This window comes from Haemaphysalis longicornis, unplaced genomic scaffold, assembly GCF_048455015.1.
Source record: "Haemaphysalis longicornis isolate Haplotype H1 unplaced genomic scaffold, Haemaphysalis longicornis Haplotype H1 scaffold_6, whole genome shotgun sequence".
Classification (NCBI taxonomy): Eukaryota; Metazoa; Arthropoda; class Arachnida; order Ixodida; family Ixodidae; genus Haemaphysalis; species Haemaphysalis longicornis.
This window is the reverse complement of record NW_027526407.1, coordinates 52,138,147-52,161,000: the sequence shown is the minus strand read 5'-3', so window position 1 is coordinate 52,161,000 and position 22,854 is coordinate 52,138,147. Positions and strand designations below refer to the sequence as shown.

Sequence of the window (22,854 nt, the reverse complement as noted above, 5' to 3'; positions counted from 1 at the left end):
CAAAATACAGCGGCCACATTGGGAGGCGAGGGTGCCTAAATTTGTTGAATCAAAGGTACGACACAAGACTCCTGGGGCATGGAATGCAGCATCTAGCGGATTTGTATTAGACTGCAGGGAAGGGTTTGCAGTAAGTGGTACACTCGTGTTTGCCGTATGTTGGCCTTCGCAGCAGACCCCTTTCCTTCAAACACCTGCTTCCCCTGTCGCACTTTGACTGTAAGTTACAAACTTTCAAAAAGAATTCCTCCTGCCTGCAACTGCCTGCCATGCAAAATGTGCGCGAGCAGACGTCCCCTAGTGTTTCTTCGTAATTCAAATCTGGGGTTTGATGTGAGAGGCCTACATGTGATCTATTATCATTTTGCAGTGAGACAAATTTTATTATCTATTATTTATCTATTATTATTTATTATCTATTATCACGATACAGTGAGGCAAATTTAACTCGCTTGAAATAAGCACAATCACTACTAAGAAGAGGATGTTTATTGGCAGCCACTGGCCTAAGTTCTGCCAAACACTATAAATTACTTTGTTTCTCCTTGAAGATCGGCCACCTCTCTGTCGAGTCCATTCCTTAAGGTTGAGACAGTTTCAGGCCTGAAGTGTCCTAATTGTAGTCACAAAATTTATTAACCTAAAATCACTTGCGCTGCATCTAACGTGACGAGTCCAAAACGAGAGATGCGATGGGTGGGTGTGCTGTCTCAGGTGGCGTCCGTGAATCCCGACAGCCTTCTGAGTGCCACTGCGGTGTCCTGGGCACCCATTGGGTGGTAGGCTGCCAGGGACATGCTGAAGCTAGCTCGGCCCGACGACAGAGTCCGCACCACATTTGCGTAGTCGTCCAACTCGGCAAGAGGAACCTTCAAATGTCACACAGAACGATGCGAGAATATTTATAAGCGCACGCCTTGCCCACTTGCACGTTTTACAATGCAGTCAACCCGCTCAAAACATTTTTGAAAGCACAAAGAAAGTCTAATTGCTGCGACCAAGCACTGTTGTGAATTATGCCAAAAAAAGAAATGCTGACATTTCGAGGTGATGATGGTTGTCTTTATTAAGAGGAGGATGGCACCAAAACAGTGCGGGTGCGATTAGGATGCTTTGCACTGATGGTAAAGTTTGCTTCACCACCGAACACCCTTTGTGCAGAGGTGCACACTTTACAGGCAAGGTAGTGATAGAAGGCCAAATAGTCAGCCAGCCAGCCATTGAAACCTGGATTAGGTTGCAACGAATTCGCACTAAAACTGACAGGTCAGCTTAACAGTCTCTGCTGCAAGATTTTCAACCCAACGGACTGTTGTCCAAAAAGAAAAACAAAAAATGGAGAACACACCTCTGTGTCCACGACTCGCATGTCCTGTCTCTGCGATATCTCCTTTATGGTCGCCCTCCTCTGGGAGAGGTCGCTCAGGAGCCGGCCGAGGTAGCTCTCTGGTAAGGAAACCTGCGTTAGCAGAGTGACTGGCTTAATCTCCGGCTACGAAGCCAACTTGTGAGAGGACCTTTTCAACTCTTGCTGGCACTCTTGTACTGTAAATACCGACTTGTGGTACGGATAAACCTTTGTGCAGCATAGGAGAGAATCGGGAGGCTGCGATCAACAACGTCTCTTTGAACATTATTTTGGAGGAAATAACATTAAAATTAACATCTAAATAAGCAGAGAATTTTGAACAGTTTTGAAGCAGTTTTGTGTTACGCATATGGTGTTTGTTTGTTTTTTTGCTTCATCATGGTTGTTCTGCTCGAAGGCCCATTATTTGTGGTTTCCACATGGGGCCTTTTGCTACCACGGTGTTGTGCCTTGCTACGATAGACTTTGAAGCAGGCATTGTTTTTCTCGGCTTCTTTCCAGCTGTGGTCTGCTACTGTCACTAACCAAAGGGATGAAGATGAGAAGGGATGAGTTTTAGGGAAGAAATACTCGTAAACGCGTGCAGCCTGGAAAATATTTCGGCGATGTTTGTACCCGACGCCCCTCTTGAGTACGTTTCAAGAAGTGTCTATACAGTGGAACCCCACTGATACGCCCCCCAGACTTACGACGGCCCGCTTCTAACGACGGGTCACCGCAGTACCAGCAAACTCCCCATAGAAACAAGGCATCAAAAACGCAAGATGATAAGACGCTTGGGTGCACACGGTCCGCTTCATACGACGGATGCTTGCGCGGATGAACCAAAGCTTTTTCCATATTTTACACTGCTTCGCCACCTCGTCCCGACCTTTCTTTGTTCTAAACCCCCATTTGATGCTGCTTGATGTGCAAAGGTCCCCAGGCGGTCCAGACCACTTGCGGAACAGACGCAAGCCAGCAGACGGGTACTCGTGATCGGGAGTTAACCTTTGACGGCCCTACGCGGCAGCAATACGCCAACGCGCCAACTGCGAGTTCAGGTGGCTGGCGGACCATGAATTTGAAGATCCCATTGAGCCACCGACGAACACGAAAACACATGCGGCGCAACCCCACAGTGACGACCACCAACACCCACTTTCCTCGCCCGCTTGATCCAAGTTTCTTCCTTTCACGTCTCTCTCTCTCTCTCTCTCTCTCTATATATATATATATATATATATATATATATATATATATATATATATATATATATATATATATATATATATATATATATATATATATATATATTGTGGTAATCCGGCAATAGTGGCGGTGGACAATCCCGCGCGATGGACATGTGCCGGCGGAGGATGAGGAGGTGGCGCGAGAGGAGCGAGGATAGGACATGGCGGACTCGGCTGGGCTACGTGTGTGCAGCCGGATCAGCTGATATATATATATATATATATATATATATATATATATACAGAAAGAAACGCCGACAGTCTACAACGCCAAAGAGGGCATAGGGGAATGGTTAGAATATTTTTTACCGTTAGTGATGTTAAATTATTACTTTTATTAATTACGTGAGAAAGAAAGAAAGAAAGAAAAACACGCGCCCAGAGTGGGGACCGAACCATATATATATATATATATATATATATATATATATATATATATATATATATATATATATATATATATATATATATATATATATATATATATATATATATATATATATATATATTATCAGTGTCTTTCAAGGCAGCGTTGTCGCTCTGGTCCTTTGCCACCTTTTTTCCATCGCCGCTACAGTTCATTTCGCTTGGCAGTTCCACACTTGCCTTTTCCCCTCTCAATTTTCTCGACCACGTCAGCCTTATCTCGCGCACAAGACGCGGGGCTGGCAGGCTATACATAGCGCTGGACGCCATGGGGGCCGCATAGCGCACGGCGCTTGCCTGGCGGGCTAGCTCGGACGCCGTGGAGGAGAGGAGGGGAAACATAGGCGTTTCTTTTCTTTTTTTAAACTTGAGGTTTGAGCTACAGGTTCCCAAATTACACGAGAACGCCCTAAATGTAGCAGTTTAAATAAGTTTTTAGCCCACCCTGTCGCGCGAGACCTCCTATTAGGCCGGCATTTACCCGCACCCCGGCCATATGACCCCCCTGGTCATACGATGCTTTCGCGCAGTCCCTTGAAAGTCGTATTATCGGGGTTCCACAGTAAACTGTTACTGCGAATACTGCCAGCTAATCATGCAGTAAACATGAATGCTTTTGATAAAGATAACAAATTTTTTTTCTGAACATACATTGCACTGAGGTATCAGCAGGTACATATTGCTCTACAGCCATCATCAAGATCAGTTGTTAATCAGCACTAGTAGCGTGTTTTGGTTTTCCACACCCTGTTGTCGCCTTTCAGTGTACTCTAGCAGTTTCATATTTGCGCAGCCATCACGACCTTTTGAACAGCCTAGTGCCTTACCCAAACCACACGTGTAGTAGGATGCCTGGTAACACACCTGAACACTCATGATGGGCTCCATGAGCACGACGGAGGCATTGGCAAGGCACTGGGCGATGCACTGCGACGCTGCGGCGGTCACCATGGCGAGAGAGGTGCCTCGGCCCACCTGGCACCAGTGGAGTTCGGCCGCCACATTGGTGACCGAGAAACCGCGTAGGGGACCGTGCGACAGGGCGAGCTTGACGCCGGCGTTGAGGGCGCGGCGGTGCTGAGGCCACAGCTTGACCAAACCGTTCTCGTCGGTCACTACAAGCTGTGCACAAAGAAAACAGGGTTGTTTGTGGGGTGGGCTGTGATTGATGACGGCACTTTGCTACAGTAAAAGCTCGTTAATTCGAACTCTGTTAATTCGAACTGCCGGTTAATTCGAACTTACGGCCTGGTCCCGACAGAGCCCTGTATATTTCAATGGGGGAAACTCCCGATAATTCGAACGCATCGGTATCCAGAATGGTCAATTCGAACTATGATCCCCTGGTTTCCGTCGCTCATCGGAGAAGAAGTCAGCCCAGAGTAGTTACAATGTGTTGCAAATCCAAACCAAATTAAATTGACTAGAGATGCAAAACAACAAAACAGAAAAACAACAGCGTGGCGCGCGCGCTACGCTCCTGCAATAGCTTATTTCACTTTTACAAAGGGCGCCCCGCCACCAGCGCCAATGCTCCGGTGCATGCCATTATTATTTGCGAAGCGTTATTTACGAAATAACCTGCCACAAACGTCTAGTAGCTCCTAATTCGCAATAACGTGTCCAGAGGCGGCGGCTTTGAGTTTTGCCCGCGCAGCGTGGCACGATTTTCATTCATTCTAGCGCCCTCCCGTTAATTCGCACTCCGCTTAATTCGAACAATTTTATGGTTCCCTTTGAGTTCGAATTAATGAGCTTTTACTGTACTATGGTTACCGGTACTGCTGGTACAGCAGTGTCGTCAAATATGCTCAGAAGAAAGTACACACTGGTCCTCGGTGCTAAACCTAACCCCAGTGATTGTCAGTGCAAATGAATTTATTTATTCATTCACAGGTACGCTCAGGGCCAAAGCGTATATAGGGGACTGGGTTGTAAGTTCTTGAACAAGCAATGCATACACTGCAAATCAAGCAGAAATAGAAAAAAAGGAAGCATTGGACAAAGACCGAGTATAATAGAAAAAACAACGAAGTTGGCAGTGTCCACACGACAGGTCGGTAGGTACATGAAGAAGTGAACAATCCTTCGGCAGAGCAGGTCAGTCAAATCTCTCGTAATCGGACAGCTGTGATGGTAGTAATTTGATAAAGGCGTAGCGGCAATCTAGAAAATGCAAACTGTTAGTGCTAGACATGTTACAAATGTTTACAAGTTCAGACACTTCGAAATAGTGTTTGCTATTCTATTACGGGCGAAAACCCTTAGGGGATCAGGCGGTCGACATCTCATGTCGTCGTCATAACCATCGTCTCATGTGGTCACGGTACTAAAACACTGGGACACTCGTTTACGCCTCACGCTGCAGTGCTTCGTAGCACGTACTAAAAAGAGCACCGGGGCACTCGTTTACGCCTTGCGCTGGAACGCCTCGTGCTTCAAAGACACGAACGAGACTTTTACAGCAAAGCTGTATGCCCCTACCCCCCCAACGGTTCCATCTCCATTGGCAAAAATGCCATGGTGCCAAGAATACACTTATACACTGCATGCTTTTCCCCTCCCCAGGTTTCATGTTAGTGGAGATGGCCCGGGATTTCTTTTTTCTTGATCACTTCCACCAGTCAGACTCCCCCAAGGTACTACTGTATAATAACAAAATTCCAACTTTCAGAGTCTTAAAGAACACTAACAATACATAAATTGAGTTTTTTTACCTACTCAAACAGTATTATGGACCTCTCATATGTGCACAATCTATTATCTTCGCGCCCTACCAGAGGAAACCATCCTTACAGGTTCATGCCTATTTTCGATCAACAGCAAACTTTTTCTGTTTAAGGTACCCAATATTTTTTCTGTCTTAAAAAAATTACGGCTATTAAATGAGTAACGGTTGGCTTTGCTGTAAAGCTGTCCAATTTTGCGTACTTCATCCCGCAGAGCAGGGTATCGGGTTTGTCTTCCCACGCAATGTCACAGCTGCACAAAAAAAGAAAGCCTGGAACGCGCAAGCCTTTTAGGAATGACAACAAAAGAGTTAACTGCCAGGACTACGCAAAGAGAACGAAACAGGGTGCTTCGTGCAGTGGGTGACAGAATGGAAGACGCATCGAAGACCAACCTTCAACTCCTGAAAATCAGTGTCCGCCGGGAAAACTCGCATCTCGACCTCCACTTTGTGGTTGGTGCCCCCCGCCATTCGATCCAACACGTGCCGTACCGGCTTCGCATCACTGTCCGTCGGAGCCTCCCGGTAAGCCACCTGCATACCAAAGAAAGCAAATGTTTACAGGACAATTAAGTTTTGCCTTTACGTGTGGAACGCCATAGTGTTATCAGGCCACGTTTGTGCCACATGAAAAGTTGTAGAGCAGTGAAAACTTTCCGCTCCTGCTTACACACCATCTTTTAGGATAGCACCGTACAATCCTGGGGGTTTCAAGTGAGTGCTCCAAGGTGGCGCAACAGGATTTTTCGCTCACGGTCAACGCCACCGCCGCCAGCTTTTCTTCGTCAAAAGAAATTTTTACATAATTCCAACCAAGACAACTCAATGGTAATGACAACTGGACAATGCAGGCACAGCGTCATGGGCCTTATGTGTGGTTAGCGATGCCATCAACATCGCGTGGAGATTGTTAAACGAGGATTGGCTCGTTCAAGCCTCTGCATGGTTGCTTAATTAAACTTCCACACAACCCATCAGCGCTTGCAAGGAAGGTTTGGCCATGCTCGCTCAGCTCGCTGTTCTCACACAATCGCTGCTTGCTCTTATTAGGATAAGCAATGCACAATAAAGTGTACTTGAACATGTAGTGGAGCACAATCTCACAGCTAATGCACCTTCCGTGGAGTGCTGGGTAGAGTATTGGTCCCTCTCAGTTCTTTGATAATAGCCAGATAAACAGAACAGGCTTCACGGATCTATCTGTTTTAACCAGATTCTTCTGCATTCTTGCCCTGAATGTGTTCTGCAGGCACCACACCAATGAGGTGGTCGGTATGTAAACCATTTTACGAATGCGTTCCTGAACTACTACAGCTGCAGCACAACCAAAGCTTTCATTACGCAAGCACTGGAAAGACGTGACAAGTGGGAACACACAAATCAGGTTTCAACTGTGCCGTCATACTATAGGCACTGCATGAGAGTGCCGCGTGGACGTAATTCGTGGCAGGTGTGTGAATCTCAGTGCACGCAGATTATGCTTACTGACGAGAATCTAAAAAAAGACATAGGCACATCCTATTCCACAAGAAGACGCACCTGCAGTGGTCCCAGGCTGGCATCGATGTTGTACTCTCGTAGGATGCGGTCTCTCGTCACCTCCAGGTGCAGTCGCCCCAGTCCACCCAGCACCTGTGGTCGGGGGAGGCGTCTCAAGTGCACGAATGGGCGGCAGTGACCGAACTCGTCGCACACTATGAATGCTTTGCAACTACCCAAACGGGCAGTAACAAGGACATCTGCCACCTTAAATTCTGCTGTGCACTCAGGTATGCAAAGTAGTACAGTACACCTAAGCGCTCCCTGTGATGCAGAGAGTGCGAAAGAATTAAGTATACGACTGCCGAGCACGTCCTCTCAAAATTACCATCGTCCTTCACCCTCTTGCGTGTTTTTCTTCTTCTCTTTGTTACCGTAACTCAGCCCACACTGTATTCACACTGCCAAGCACGGAGGACATTAAGTGAAGACATATTCTGCTACTCCCTTAAATTGCTACCTCTGTAATAATCATGTTCGAATTATACTCGTGCAGGCTGCACAACATGCCTCTAACACGTTTCCAATTCGAAGGCCGCAATGCATTCACTTTGTTGTCTGCCTTTAGTCAGCTAGAGTCGACAAGCTGTGATGGTGGTGTTGGGAATGCAAACCAGTCTTGCGTTCCAGAGCCCCCCATTTGAATCCAACCCCTCCCCAAACTCATCAAACCTTCTTTTCAACTCAATTACCTTGTTTTTCATCCTTTGAGCGGGTGGCCATTTTGTGTGCCCTCTGTCGCTGTACCAGGGATGCTACACTTTCTACCCACCAAGTTAATTAATGCTTTTGCATCAGTATTTTGAGTCGGCAATGACGCAAGACTCCTAGCCAGCTACCATTGTCCGTCTAGCCGTGTGCGCAGTGACTCCTGATTCCAAGCCATCTACCACTCTAAGCTGACAGACACCACCACATAATCCTGTAGAAAAAACAATTTTTGTTCCAACAGTTGACAACCACTAACTGACACTTTGGGCTGGAGTGCATTCGGCAGCCATTCTCAGATAATGAATGACACCCTACCATTGTCCCTGAAGAGGAAAGTGTACGACAGCTGCATCTTACCGGTACTCACCTACGGGGCAGAAACTTGGAGGCTCACTAAGAGGGTTCAACTTGAATTGAGGACGACTTAGTGAGCAATGGAACGGACGACAATAGGTGTAACGTTAAGGGATAAGAGGAGAGCAGAGTGGGTCAGGGAACAAACGCATGTTAAGGACATAATAGTAGAAATTAAGAAGAAATGGACGTGGGCAGGGCATGTTATGCGAAGGCAAGATAACCGTTGGTCATTAAGAGTAACAGAGTGGATCCCTAGAGAAGGCAAGCGTGGCAGGGGGTGGCAGAAAGTTAGATGGGCAGATGAGATCAAGAAGTTTGCGGGGATAAATTGGTCGCAGTTAGCACAGGACTGGGATAATTGGAGGTGTATGGGAGAGGCCTTTGCCCTGCAGTGGGCGTAAACAGGCTGGTGATCATGATGATGATCAATTGGCACTAGAAGCTCCCACTGGCTCCAGGGGGCTGTTTTGTATACAGCGTACAGACCTGTTGTCCAGTGTCGGGGCAGTGACTGAGCCGGAGGGCCGGGTCTTCGCGAAGCATGCAGGCGAGCGCCGTGTCCAGGGCATTCTGCATCCGTACGGAGGGCGCCTCAATGCTGCTCAACACCACCGGATCTGGCACGCGCATCGCCGCTCGCTGGCCCGCCGGCCCTGTGACACAGTAAGAAGCTTCAAGTTGACCTCACCCAACACAGGTTGTCTGTGTGCGGGCACCGACATTCCTTTTAAATGCGGTAGCGTTTACTTGTGTCCGTCCGTAGCGTACATTGTGGCACAAGCAAGGGATCTTCATTTTCCATTCTTTTATTGTGCCACTATAATGTACATCATTAACACTATACCTTCTGCACTCTCATTCTTGCTGAAGGGTGCAGACAAACGCAGTAGGAGAGGATGAAGGCAAAAATAAGAGGTCTTTTCCTTAGCCTGCTTTCACTTCCTCTCACAGGAACTGCTTTCCCAGACAGCAAAGTTCCTAAGTGCTATCATATGTTATTCAATTTAATTAAATTGTTCATTTGGTGGTTGACGAAAAAGGATTCCCAGGCAACCCAACAACAAGCCTCCTGCCTCTCAAATCCACTTCGGCGTTAAACACAAAAGCAAGGCCTTATTAAAAAAAAAAAGAAAAATTGAACAATGATCATCAAAGGAAGCCAAGAGGCACATGAAAGAGAGGGCAGGATTAAAGAACTTAGCCGCATGCTTTTTTGAAATATCAAAATACAATATCAAACTGCAAAGCACGATTTCAAAATGCGACAGTAGAGTAGAACAAAGGGCTCTGTTTAAAAAGCTTTTTCCCCTCTGCTGAGAGCTCATACCAGCCTGTATTTTTTCGAAGCAAGCGCTGAGCAAGGAACGAGCCTTCATGAGGATCATATCACTTAGGCAAACATGCTGAGCTCGTCATACAAGTATAGCTTGTCTCTCGAACGAGAAGAGTTACAAATATGTGTGCTACACGAGCGTTCGAAAGAAAATTTCAGTCGAATGACCTTCGAAATTTCAAATGACGTTCGCTGATCTACAACAACAATTCTCAAAGGCAGTTGATAGTTTCCGCATTCGCCCGCCATGTTTTGGTGTCGCCACTGCTGCCCTGTTTCGTTATTGACAAAAATTTAATTTTAGAGTTAAAATGAGCAAAAAGAAAAACAGTTATATTAGCAATCAAATTGATAATAATCTACAAGCGCGCACGAAACATGCACTGACAGCCTTTTTTTTTTTTTTTTTTTTTTCACAGCACTGGTGCCGAGAGTACCAAGTTACCTTGTGATCGTAGAGCGATTGATAGAAAACAGAAACAAGTGAGAAGTTATGAAGATTGTGCGCTTTAAACCACAATTTTTACTCGTAAATAATGGTTTTTGTAATTATGGCATGCAGAAACTGCACCCGAGAGTACGACCGTTAGGGTTTCAAAGGCCTTTGAGAACCTCAAAGGTCATTGGTGGTGCTCCTTTGACTCAAATGGCATTTCAACCAAACGCCTTTGAAAAACTTCATGCGTTGGAGTCAAATGACATTGGACTCAAAGGCCTTCAAGTGCTTCAAGCACTCTTGTAACACGGGTATAATTAGAGGCAGTTCGGTGGTTAGCACCTTTGAGCGCCGACTGTGCGGCAGAAGCGCTGGCGACGAGCAAGTCTCCGGTGATGCTACGCTGCAGTCCGGAAATAGCCAGCACGTCTCCGGCCACCGCCTCCCGCACTGACCGGTACTCGTCGGCGGTCACCTCGACGAGCTCGACCGCTTTTTCGGTCACTTCCCGGGTGGCGTTGTAGATTCGCTGGCCCACGGCCAGTCGCCCGCCGTAAAGCCGCACAAACGTGAGCGGGCCTTTGTACTGCACACAGCAAAACCACGCAGTTGAACGCCGGAACTCGTGCACATAATGATAAGGATGAGATTGTTGCACAGGCGATGGTATAAATCCAAGAATTCAACCGTTTTGTCTACATGCTCACAAACCTCAAATATATCGGTACGACATCTCAAAGGTCGGGCAGGGCTACACTAGCAGAAATTAGAGCTTGCTGAGGTAATTGTTATCAAAAGCCTAACAGAATAAATAGCCCAACTTTTAATTCTGTTTAAGGGGAGAGAGAGAAAAAACGTTTATTTAAATCAACAGGGGGGATTGTACTGAAGCTTGAAGGAGGCGTCCTCAGTCCAGGATGCCTTGAGTGCGGGCATCATTGACAGCCCTTTGAGCCAGCCGAAGCTGGTCGTCCAGGCCGGTGCTCACCAAGGTGCTCTCTCAAAGCTCGTCAGTAGGAAGTTGCAGGTTGACACTGGTCTTAAAACAACTTATTTTAATTTTCAAGTAAACCTTGGGAAACTTGTCAGTCCTGTTGCTTTTTCCCCACTGATTTCAAATATACCATCATTTTTTGAGTTGGTCAGTTAGTTTCCAAGATAATTAGAGATAATTAGCCATTTTTGGTCAAACAATAGACAAAACAGTGTTGCTCACAAGACTGTAATCTTGATATTTTCTAGTACTATGAACCCTGATGAATACAGTAATTGAAGCAGTTTTTTGATGCATCGCTTGGAACTAATTTTACAGCTCATTAAACTTTGGTGTTTGAAATGGGTACTCAAAATGGTTCCTTGGCACTGGTACCACCAAAGTTTAATGCGCTGTAAAATTAGTTCCAAGTGATGTATAAAAAAACTGCTTCGATTATTGCATTCACCAAGGTTCATAGTATTAGAAAATATCAAGATTACAGTCTTGTGAGCAACACTGTTTTGTCTATTGTTTGACCAAAAATGGCTAATTATCTCTAATTATCTTGGGAAGTATCTGACCAACTCAAAAAATGGTGGTATATTTGAAATCAGTGGGGGAAAAGCAGCAGCACTGACAAGTTTCCCAAAGTTTACTTGAAAATTAAAAGAAGTTCTAAGACCAGTGTCCTCCCTTAAAGCATGGAATTACAAACTGACGGCAATAGGCGTGAAAGAAAATACAGCTGAAAACTTTTTTACATACATGCTGCAATGACCGGATTTGCTGCATTTACTCACATACAGCACACTGTTAGCAGAAATCTAGTTCCTGAATGGGCTGGTTGGGTATGCCTTAATGTACACACATGTCTACACAAGTACGCACGCACGCAATTACAAAGAGTTGCACGTATGCCAGGAGAAGAACCAGCCAAGATTATCAATTACAATCAATCAACAATTACCATAAATGAGTTAAGTTTTAGTAAACCAATGATTTCAGGATATACTAACTTCACATGATGCTGAAAATCACTGCAATTTTCTTTAGTCATCTCTCAAACATAACCAGGAAGCAGCACATAAAGTGGTTGGAGAAAGTGGCCAATCAAACAAACAACTTCACTCAGTCCCAATCAGTCAAATTAAATCGTCAATACCTTCAGTTCATGCTGAAATTCACAGCACATGTGCCTGCTCATCCATCTTTTTTTTCTTTATGGAAAGGCTATGCCTTTCCAGACATGTTTCAAAATACTTCAACACTTCCAGTTAAGCGATATTCTCTTCTGAGAGAGGTACAAGCCCAGCATTTCTGGTGCTGTGCGGAACGTTAATGTTTATATGACGCACCCCGCCTGCGAACCAACCTAAAAGATACCAAACCGTCATTATTTATGAAAAGGCTCCATAGAATACAGCTTTAAAAGAACGTTTTAAAGTAAAAAGGAATCCTGCGTCTTGGAAAAAAATTTTGCGTTGCTGGGGCTCGAACCCAGGTTGTCTGAACCAAAAGCCGGACTTTTACCCCTGGGCTACTGCGGCTAAACTATGTTTTTTCTTTAGCAGTGGATCGAGAGGATAGCAGGAGAGCTCCAAGCAAATTAGCAGACGCCACTGAGTGTGTTACAGGCAGTGCCAGGCTTGTATAGTCTTTGTCAAAATTTTCTAGACCACAGAGCTTTTTACTGAGGCTGGAAAATTTCCAGAGAACCTGCTTTTGATCCACTCAAAATTCCCCATATTTGTTCCGTCGCTGAGAAATATTAATTTGCCAGCTTTGTGGTGTATAATATTTTGTTGGTACTCGATAGTAGATGTCCTACACCAAATTATTGGAGTTAGAGCGGCATTCAACATGGCCTAGAAAACTTTGACAAAGACTGTACCTATCTGGGAACAGAACGTCACTCGTCATACCTCTAGCAAAAGTGGCATCGCCCAATCAGGGGAGGAACAAGAGGCATTGCTTTTAAGCTCTGTGTAATACCTTCGTATGTACCACTTTGAAGGCCAGTGCTGCAAGCTGTCCGCTGCCATCAGTGACGACGGGTTCCGGTAGAAAGTCGACCACCGCGTCGAGCAGAGGCTGGACAGCCAGGTTTCGGTAGGCGCTGCCGCAGAGCATGGGTGCGCCCTTCCCAGCAACGGTGACTCTCCGCAGCACGGCCAAGAGGTCGGCCGACGTCACGGGCCGGTCTCGGAGGAGAAACTCATCCGCAAACTGGTCGTCCAGTTCCGCCAGCGCTTCGATCAGCTCCTGTCTGCAATATCACCGTTTTTGCCGTAGATCTAAGTGACGTGTTCCAACTACCACCAAAAAATCACCTGTTATATGCAAAGGTAGTGAGATGTTTCGCAACGACTGTTTTGTGAACGTTTCCTAGATGTTTCATAAACAGACAAAATTTATTATATCTTTGTATGGGTTCACATACAGTTATCGCCACACATGCAAACTTGCTTGCATTCACTAGAGTGACAGATTTCAACCCACTGCCTTCAGTTGGTCTGAATCCCATTTTTTCCGAGACATGTTTGTTTGAATTCGGACCCCGAGTTCATGTTGCATCTCGCTGAAGATACCAAGGTATCGTATTTACTTGCGTAATGATCACACTTTTTTTCCGAAAAATTTGATGTAGATTTAGGGGTGCGTTCATTACGCAGGGTAAATTCTTCGTAAAACATTTTTGAGCACAGAAAACGCAATCAAGTTGTGGGTAAAAGTTTTTACGATAGTTCTCATGAACATAATACAGATAATAAATAGAAACATAATAAAAACACCACACTCCGCCGCCAGCCACTTTGCAAAGTGACGCAAAATGCCGTGTTTTCAACAATTACCGAATGCGCTGGTACGAGTTTGCTGCGAGGTGACAGCAGTTCGACCAATAAGTGGCTGCCACTCTTACAGTGCGGGACATCAAAACAGACATGGCAGCCGACTCAGCAACCTGAGCGCATATTTTTCTTTGGCTTGTGAGTATATTATCTGCATTTAGTGAGAGTTTCCTCCTCATCAATATTGAACGCATGCTTGCCGATATCGCTAATATCGGCAAGTCTGCCGCAATAACGTATCCATCTCCTCTCCGAAAGAGAAAAAAACAGAGGTACGCACGATCCATCATCAGCTAAGCTTTGCACACATACGACATCTTGCTGAGGCTAGTTGAGGGTGCGTTCATTGCGCGAAAAATTTAAAAAAAAATTGTATTTGGATGACATACTTAAAGGGTGCGATCATTAAGCGAGTGCAATCATTGCGCGAGTAAATATGGTATTGCATTCTGAATTAAACCTCATATGGGAGAGCATAGAGCAGCTGAAACTGAGACAACCGTCTTGAAGGTTGATTTCATTTCCTTGTGCAGTTTCCTGGCATTACATCGCTTGTGCAAGTTGATTTGACTCCAACAAAGTAATTAAACTGCGGGCTCAATTACTGCATTGATAATGAGCTGCAGCTATGAGTTACAGAACAGTTTCAGCGAATTCACAAGTAACACAAGTCTGTGCAAAAACTGCGACTTTTCTGCGCAAATCAGCCTGCATGAAAGCAATGTGTTCAGATTAACAGGGGTGGAACAGGGTACATCGGATTGGGAGCAGTCCTGGGAGCAAGAAAAATTGCCTTTAGTTGCAGGCTTGGAGCAGCCCGAAAGGCTTTTTGGCAGCCCGAAAAGCCGTTTTGGCAGGGGGCTGGCACAGGCTGCTGTGTCAGCCCCCTGCCAATTAAGTTTAACCTATTTGTCTACTACACTATTAGGCGTTCCACCATGAACTAGAATATAGTCCGAAGCAGAATATAGTCCGGCGAGCAGGCCGGCTCGCCGAGTGAGTTGTCTCGGCTGCAGGGGTCAAAAATCGAGAAAAATAACATAAAACAGCGACTGTTTCAATGATAATAAGTAATGTTAAAAGGTAATTATAGATATCTTGTTCAATTATTTTTACAAAAAGAGAAATAATGGAAAACAAGAAAATAAAGTCGCTCTCAACAACGTGCCAACGCCATGGCCAGTGCCACCTGGTGGGGTTTTGCTCGATGGCGGCCGTTCTCTGCGGCGTTTTCGTAGGTGGCTTCTTGCGGCCCAGTGGTTGGGTTCCCGTTTCAGCCTTCTCTGTTATATTCCACGCTTTCACATAGTTTCCCCAAATTATAATGCTGCTGCGATTCACTGCGCACTGAGTAACAGTGAAGCTATCAGCGCTGGCGTTCAGTTGCCATCTCAACTCCGTTTTTTTGTGGACTTGTGTGAGGCGCCGATTGCGATTTTGAACAATGCAAACAACGTAATGTTTACGTTGTTGCTCACGTGATAACTAGAGAAAATTTCAAGTCATTTTGCATAATATTTACGCTTTCTATCGTCACTGACATCATGGCCAAGGGCACTTTGTTTCGTTGTGTAGCAGCGCGCAGCCAAAGTGTTATTCGGGAAGCCCGAGTGCACTTGGCGTAAGTGCACTTAAATAGGCACGTTTGACAGGGGCATACCACATTGTCACGCATATAACCTGCCCCTGCATATAATCCGCACCCTCACTCTCAACCCTCCGGGAAACAACAAAAAAAATCCTTGCGTATTGCTTGCACATTTGATATACAGGAAAGGCTGCACCAAAGCTACTGCTAAAGCAACACATCACATGTAGACAGACAGAAAAGGCATATATTTAGCAAGTAGAATACACTGACTGCAAGGTGAAAGTCACAATTCACTAATAAAACTCAGTTGTTAGAGTGCGCTCGTCCTTAGGTATTTTTTCTTCCTTGTCCTTGTATGTTTTGCGTAATCGCTGCCATGAAAGGTTTAGTCAGTGTTACTGCATAGGAGCTTCACAGCACAACGCGCATTGCCGTGAAGCTGCCCTAAAGAAAAAACCCTGCGTATTACCTGCACCGCTACTTTGCCGCTCAAATTCTCGCATTTTTGGTGCGGGTTATACGCACGAAAATACACTAAGCCACCAGCCGCGTGAAAGGTGCGACTGCTGTGGGCTCTAATGCAGGCCAAACTGCGCCCACCCAACCCTAATAACCACCTTTTCTTGGCAGCCTTTTCGTAGTGGCTCGTCCCCGCCGCCAGTGGTGTGCGCGTGAACACTCGACCCTTGTGGGATTCGGCGGGCCACGCGATCGCTTCCATAGACACCAGGTCGACGACGCCGACAATTCTGTCCGCGGACTTGAGCGGTAGCTGCACAACCAGAGGGTTGGCCGCTAGCCTCGCCCGCACGTCGGACACGCAGGCGTCAAAGTTGGCCGCCGGCTTGTCCATTTTGTTGACGAAGATGAGCCGAGGCAAGTTGTGACGGCAGGCCTGCTCCCAGACTGTGACAGTCTGCGCTTGGACGCCCTCGGAGCCGTCCAGCAACGTCACGGCACCATCCATGACTCGCAGGGAACGCTCTACCTGCAAGGACACAAGAACGTGTGATGACAACGCGTTTTTAGGTGTGGAGTACTTTAGGACCGCACAATGTCCGTCCGCATCCGTGCGCATAGCATTTACAATCACAAAAAATCACACAGGCACCGGCAGGATTTGAGCCTGTATCTGGTAGACCAGACAAAGTTAGTGCCAGTCGTCTTGCCCATTGGGCTACGACCGTGAGTTAGTACCCGAGATTCAAACGGCTTACTCCCTCGCATGTAACGGTGCAGAGTACCTTAGGACCTCCCAATGTCTGTCCGCGTCCATCCGTCCACACACCACCATCAAGTGAATTCGATTTGAACCGTGAGTTGCAGTTTCATTTAGGGAATAAACAAGGTGCAACTCCTGGCTCAAATCGAATGACGGTTGGGGCACAAATCGGATGTCACTCAGTGCGCAACTTGCATGTCATTTCGAGTCCCTGTACTCTGCACCCTCGCCATCATCCACGGAGTGGAGACGCTGCCATTTTATTTAGTGTGAAGCTATTACTCAACTCGTTGCGTCCCTGGCATACAGAACACAAAATGGCTGAAAGATGGCACACAAAGCAACATTCCGTTTCCAGCTCAGTGCAGGCCGGGCACTTCCAGTGTGATGCAAAACTTTAATTAAACGTGGTGATAGGCTCCCATCCACACCTAAACCAACCTGAAGGGCACTAAACCACCCTTATGTACAAAAATAATGCAAAGAACAAATCTAAGGGAGCATTTTTCTAATTAAAAAAAAACGGAAATAAAGAACACAGTAGAACAGCTGGCGCTTGAATCCTGGATGTAAGTGCTAAAAGCCGCGACACTACCTGCTAGGCCACAGAGATTGATTGATTGATTGATTGATTGATTGATTGATTGATTGACTGACTGACTGATTGATTGATTGATTGATTGATTGATTGTAGGGTTTAATGCGCCGACACAATGCAGGTGATGAGGCGCGCCGTAGTGGAGGGCTCCGGATTAATTTTGACCACCTGGGGATCTTTTAACGTGCGCCGAAACCTCGTACACACGGGCGTTTTTGCTTTTCGCCTCCATCAGAAAAGCGGCCGCTACGGCCGGGAATAGAACACACGTCCTCGTGCTCAGCAGCACAACGCTTTCATCGTAGCTTACTGCGCTTGTGTCCTGGCCATCTGTGCCTCACAGAGGCTGAACAGCAAGTTTGTGTTAGCCTTTGATAAAGAAAATCACATCAGTGTTCAAAGTTGAACACTAGACGGCACTAGGTGTCAGAGGAAAAGCCCTGCCTCCACTGACTTCAAAACGGAATGTTGCAGCACGAAAATGGAAAATGGCTGAGGGAATAAACAACCACATGATTGGGTCAAGATAAAGTTGGATAAATTTGTGTCTCAGTGGGATTGGAACCAGGGACATCCGGAATGCGGGATGAGAACGCAACCCAAACACCACCACAGCTTGGTGACTCTAGGCGACTTAAAGTGGACGTAGTCAATGCATTGCGGTTTCGACTCGGAAACGTGTCTTAGAGACACTTACTGAGGCCTACATGAGTAACTTCAGCATATATAATTACAGCAGACTCTCGATAAACGGAACTTCAAGGGACCGAAAAAATTAGTTCCGTTTAACAGGCGTTCTGTTTACTGAGACAGATGTGAAAGTGCATATTTTTGTGTGTACACACTCTTAATACCATTTCATGGAACTGTAAGCACTAGAAGGTGAATGTAGCTGACAGTTTTTCAGAAAGCAAGAAAACTACAAGCGTAGGCACAGCATTCACAAAGTTGATTTGGCAACAGTGGGTCACTGTGCTCAACAAAATGCGTCAATTTTCTTTTTGTTTGAGTCCTTGCAACTGCATCTTTACGGAGGCTAGAGGCCTCAACTTCACGGGTGCTTACGAGCCACCGAATTTAGAGGACGGCAACGCGGTAATGAAGGACGAATAGCACAATGATGGCACGAACGAGGCGACAGGAGGTGAGCCCTGTAGCCTCGGCATCTAGAATCGAGACCGAATGACTAGAACAAGAACTGCGATGTTGCATTCGTTACGCTAACACGACTGACCACTAATGAGACGAGGCTTACGAGGCTAAAAAAAAACATAGGGGAAGAAAGAACAAAACCAAAATGAAACAGCCGGAACCGTAAAAAGATGATTCTCATGCCAATGGGTTTCGCAAGAAGTTCCATTTTCGGTTCCGTTTAAACGGTGACGCAAAAATTTTAATTCCAATTACCGAGGGTTTTTTTTTACGTTATCTGAATACAAAATCAACCAACTTACAGGCTACTGCTCCGTTTAAGCGACAATTCCGTTTAAGCGGTTTCCATTTATCGAGATTCTGCTGTACATGAGTACCCATTAGGCGAGGGGGCAATGGATGCTCCCTTCAAATGTCCTCTTTGCAAAGCAATGCCAAGGTGGGTATGTTTCATATCAGTAAAAAGGCCCATCTCCCCGCGAGGGGGACTCGAGTAAATGCGTCGCATAGGGGGTGGGTGTATTGCGTTAACGTTTAGTGTTTGGGGAGTTGGTGGTAGTGAATGCATTGTATCAGCAGCTTCTTGACGTAGTTTGAATGAGTCAAGGATATAAGGCGCGTTCGTAGCCTTTGATTGTGTGTCGGTTTTGTGGTGCAGTGGGAAGAGCACCATGTACCTCGCGTTCCACCCACAGGTAGTGAATGCGTTGTATCAGCAGCTTCTTGACATAGTTTGAATGAGTCAAGGATATAAGGCGCGTTCGTAGCCTTTCATTCTGTGTCGGCTTTGTGGCGCAGTGGGTAGAGCACCATGTACCTCGCGTTCCGCCCGCAGGGTCGTGGGATTGAAACCAGGCGCCGATAACTATTATTATTTTTTATATAGTGTAGGGGGAGGGGTGCGGACCTGTTGTTGAGAGCGAGGAGGGTAGCGTGATGCGGGAGAGGAGGAGTGGGGAAGAGGGCGCACCTGCGCGCTGAGCTGTTGCGGACGGACGGCGGACGCTACATGTGAGTTAAAGAAATGCTCTGCATTTAATAGAAAGAAGGAAACGGCGCAAAACTAAAAGGATAAAGATAATAATGAGAGGAAATGTCTGGCAATCGCAGACTAGTGCTCTTGCAATCACTACATCATAAGAAATGCTTAGGAGTCCTGGTAATTTTTTTTCCATGTGAGTACGGAGCACACACGAGCCACTTCCCCCATTCTTCCTTCTGGATTACAAACCACGGCAACGTCAAAGTGAGGTTTCACCATTCACACTTCTCCACTATTTTCTATCCTGAACCTATCGGAGGGGTAATAGCTAATTTGCCTTTGTAGCGGTTCGGGTACTTGTATTTGTCGCTGCAAGCTGGAACTGTAATGTCTCCTCAGTTTCGTTTGTTAACGAGCAAGAACTAGCGGGCTGCTGATTTGCCACTGGTCTAAAAACACGCATTCACCATTTTGCCGCCATCGTGGCAGGGCAATTTTCACTTTGAATGCATCAACTGGCAACGTGACGTATTTTTGAGTTTGGTGTATTTACAAGCAAAGAACGAGTAGGCTCGCGGAATTTAATCAGCAGTGAGATGTCATACAAACTAAGAACTAATATGCTTGTAGGTTTCCGTAGCCAATGCAACGTTTGTGAAGGCTCAAGTAGGTCAATCAGCAGTGCAATGCTAGGTGAACCAGGCGAGATCGTGAAGCTGTTTGCGAAATCAGGCCATAGCATAACACGGCACCGCTTTGAACGAAATGCCTATTTGTTTTTTGTAGTCAACAAACACAAAAACACCAGTACTCTACAAAATCCCCCTCATCTCTCTCCACCAAGACAAACGCTCTATGGTTGTACACACGTTATACTATGCTCAATAACTTGAGAAAAGAGCAAGGAAGGAAGACAGGTATCGCAAGCACTAAACACAAATGCCACTTCAGCCAGCCTCTGCTCACTAGAGCATGCGGCGTCTGCTAGCTTCACTCTCCCCCGAGGTTTTGAATCACGCACTTCCATGCTGAAGTCCACATGGCCCGGCGTGTCGATGAGGTTGACTCGGTGATCTCGCCAGGGAAACGACACCGTGGCGGCGGTGATACTGATTCCCCGCTCACGTTCCTGGGGCAGGCAGTCGGTGACGGTGTCTCCGTCGTGCACCTCTCCCATAGCGCGCGTGAGACCGCTGTAGAAAAGTATACGCTCCGTTATGGTCGTCTTGCCAGCGTCAACGTGGGCGATAATTCCGATGTTGCGCAGTCTGCGTTGCTTTCCTCTCTCGGGCGCACTCCGTTCGTTCGTGGAGGCCGTCGCGGTACATAGGCACCGACAGCGCGGTTTGGCCGTCCGGACCAACGCGCTTGATGTTCCGCGTACCAGCAGCATAGTTGTCTGGTTGTTCTTTATACCGCAGGCAACCGCACGTCAATATCACAAAGCCAGATGGATCGTTAATATCGGTAAGTGACTCTTTCCATGGCCTGAGCTACTTGCACCGATCTGTTAGCGAAGTTTTCTTGTGGGCGCCGCCATATTGGATTGTTCGGCTTGGCTTGAAAAGAGCCTTGGGCTTGACCTTGCTAGATTTACTTTCAATTTCGGCGAAATACTACCTCATTAAAACCCGTAAATTCACATCATTGCCACCAAATCCTTTCCCCTCCCTTTTTTTTTGGCAGAATTGAATGTTAAGATTCTACTTTCGACGTTATGTTATTGTAGTGTCCTCGCTGCCTTTTTTCCAGATCGAAGCAACGTGGAAAAACCAGCTATTTGCGATGAACCTTTCACCATAGATTTTCACTACATATCTCGCTACAGATTTGTTGTGCGAGAAACCATGATCCTATCGCGGAGGAATCTGCAGTTAAAAGAACATATTTAAATTACCTACGCGTCTAACCAGCCAAACCCTAATGCACAGACAGAAGTTACGACACCTTAGCATTTCTTAGCATTCATTATCCTTTTGCGCCTTTTCTCTACTCTCGGTTACTATGACTCGGAACATGCCCACGTGCGCTGCCACATCTCTTCGCGTGCTAGGGATGGAAATTTCTGTGTCTGCGTTAGCTGCCATGTGGCTTCAATCTGCCCAACAAAAAGCAGGTCAGATGCTTCACATGATTCAACACATTTCGTAGAAGTCTGGTGGCTCCAGCGCCAAGATGGCTTGCCTCTTGGTGAGGTCAGTGCTTCGACTGGTTTATCAGGCGCAGTGCGCGACTCAGACGGAGTGGGCCCAACTTGAGGCTATTAACAGAGCGGCAATGCGCACCATCACCTGCCTCTCTAGAATGACCAACTCTCCAGACTGAGGCTCAGCTGAACACGGTCGACGAACTGGTTGAACAACGTTGCTCAGCCTGTATGCACAGACGTACCTTTGTTGCGGAGGCGGCGGCCTTAGTTGTTCCCTACCCGCTTCATCAGATCACCCTGTAACCAGGCCGCCATGCATGTTTGTATCACCATTAAGTTACCGACGATCGGCCACCGACTTGACTTCATACTCGGTCGACCGGAAAAGCAGGTGCGATGGAAACAGTACTGATGGCTGAGACACAGAACAAGGTGGTAGAGGCCTTTGTGGAGGCTGGGGTGCAGGATGCCATTTTGTCTACTGTGATGCACTGTCCCATCTACCCCGATGCCTCTCAAACTTGCCTCTACCAAACCATCCTCACCTTGCCATCTCTGCTGGCGGAGCTCACAGCCACCCGGGATGGCCTACAGGCACTAACGCAGGCCGTACAGCGCGCCGCAGTGGGTTCCATCCTGCATCTTTATACAGACTCTGCGGCGGCTGTACGGGACTTACGCCGAGTAGCCAACAATTGCACTACTATTTCAAGGGACATCCACACCCTACTGGACATGTACCTCTGCCCTCTCCGGAATCTGTTGTGGGTTCAGCAAAATACGCTCCCCGCTCACATTGAAGTGGATAGAGCTTGTCACCCTACATCTACTCCCCGGCCGCTGCCAATGCCAACTGGCCCATTAGAAAACTTCCTCCAACGGAAGGACGATCTGCGTCGCGCCACACGTGCCCTCATCCCACCGTGTGGAACGCACCTCCCCAGTAGACTTGCTCGCTGGGAAGAGGTTTTGCTGTGCAGTCTTCGTGCTGGAGTGGCGCTTTCATTAGCTGTGACCTGGGCGTGGCCACCATGCTACCATGCCCCGTTCGATGACACCTGCCCCTTCTGCACAGCTCCTGCAGAACAAGCTGATGCAGATCACCTATTATGGACGTGTCCTTCACTTGACTCAGCCAGAAGTTGACACCTTAGAGGCACAGGTCTCCATCCTGGAAGACCCTCCGACGTCCAGTGTAGCT

General features: G+C 46.7%; 1 protein-coding gene across 2 annotated transcripts; it reads right to left on the bottom strand.

The window, feature by feature from the left end:
• Positions 1-469: 469 nt before the first annotated feature.
• On the bottom strand, positions 470-22,763 carry Mrrf2 (mitochondrial ribosome recycling factor 2). Of its 2 annotated transcripts, none has more exons than XM_077674324.1 (10): positions 22,590-22,763; positions 16,168-16,538; positions 13,103-13,376; positions 10,477-10,720; positions 8,852-9,018; positions 7,298-7,390; positions 6,152-6,292; positions 3,892-4,149; positions 1,349-1,459; positions 470-869 (listed from the first exon to the last, which is right to left on the bottom strand). In XM_077674324.1, exons 2-10 carry the CDS (start codon positions 16,515-16,517, stop codon positions 711-713), a joined length of 1,797 nt encoding a protein of 598 aa, XP_077530450.1. In that variant the 5' UTR covers positions 16,518-16,538; positions 22,590-22,763; the 3' UTR covers positions 470-710. The 2 variants fall into 2 exon arrangements, with proteins under 2 accessions (XP_077530450.1, XP_077530449.1); XM_077674323.1 differs by lacking the exon at positions 22,590-22,763 and adding an exon at positions 20,526-21,068.
• Between the last annotated feature and the right edge of the window lie 91 nt (positions 22,764-22,854).

Excerpts from the sequence above, each read along its gene's own strand:
- Mrrf2 (XM_077674323.1), bottom strand. The coding sequence starts at position 20,897 with ATGCTGCTGGTACGCGGAACATCAAGCGCGTTGGTCCGGACGGCCAAA. Across the intron at positions 6,293-7,297 it reads CCAGCCTGGGACCACTGCAG|GTGGCTTACCGGGAGGCTCC; the intron begins GTGCGTCTTCTT and ends TTTGGTATGCAG. Across the intron at positions 1,460-3,891 it reads AGCCCATCATGAGTGTTCAG|GTTTCCTTACCAGAGAGCTA; the intron begins GTGTGTTACCAG and ends CTGCTAACGCAG.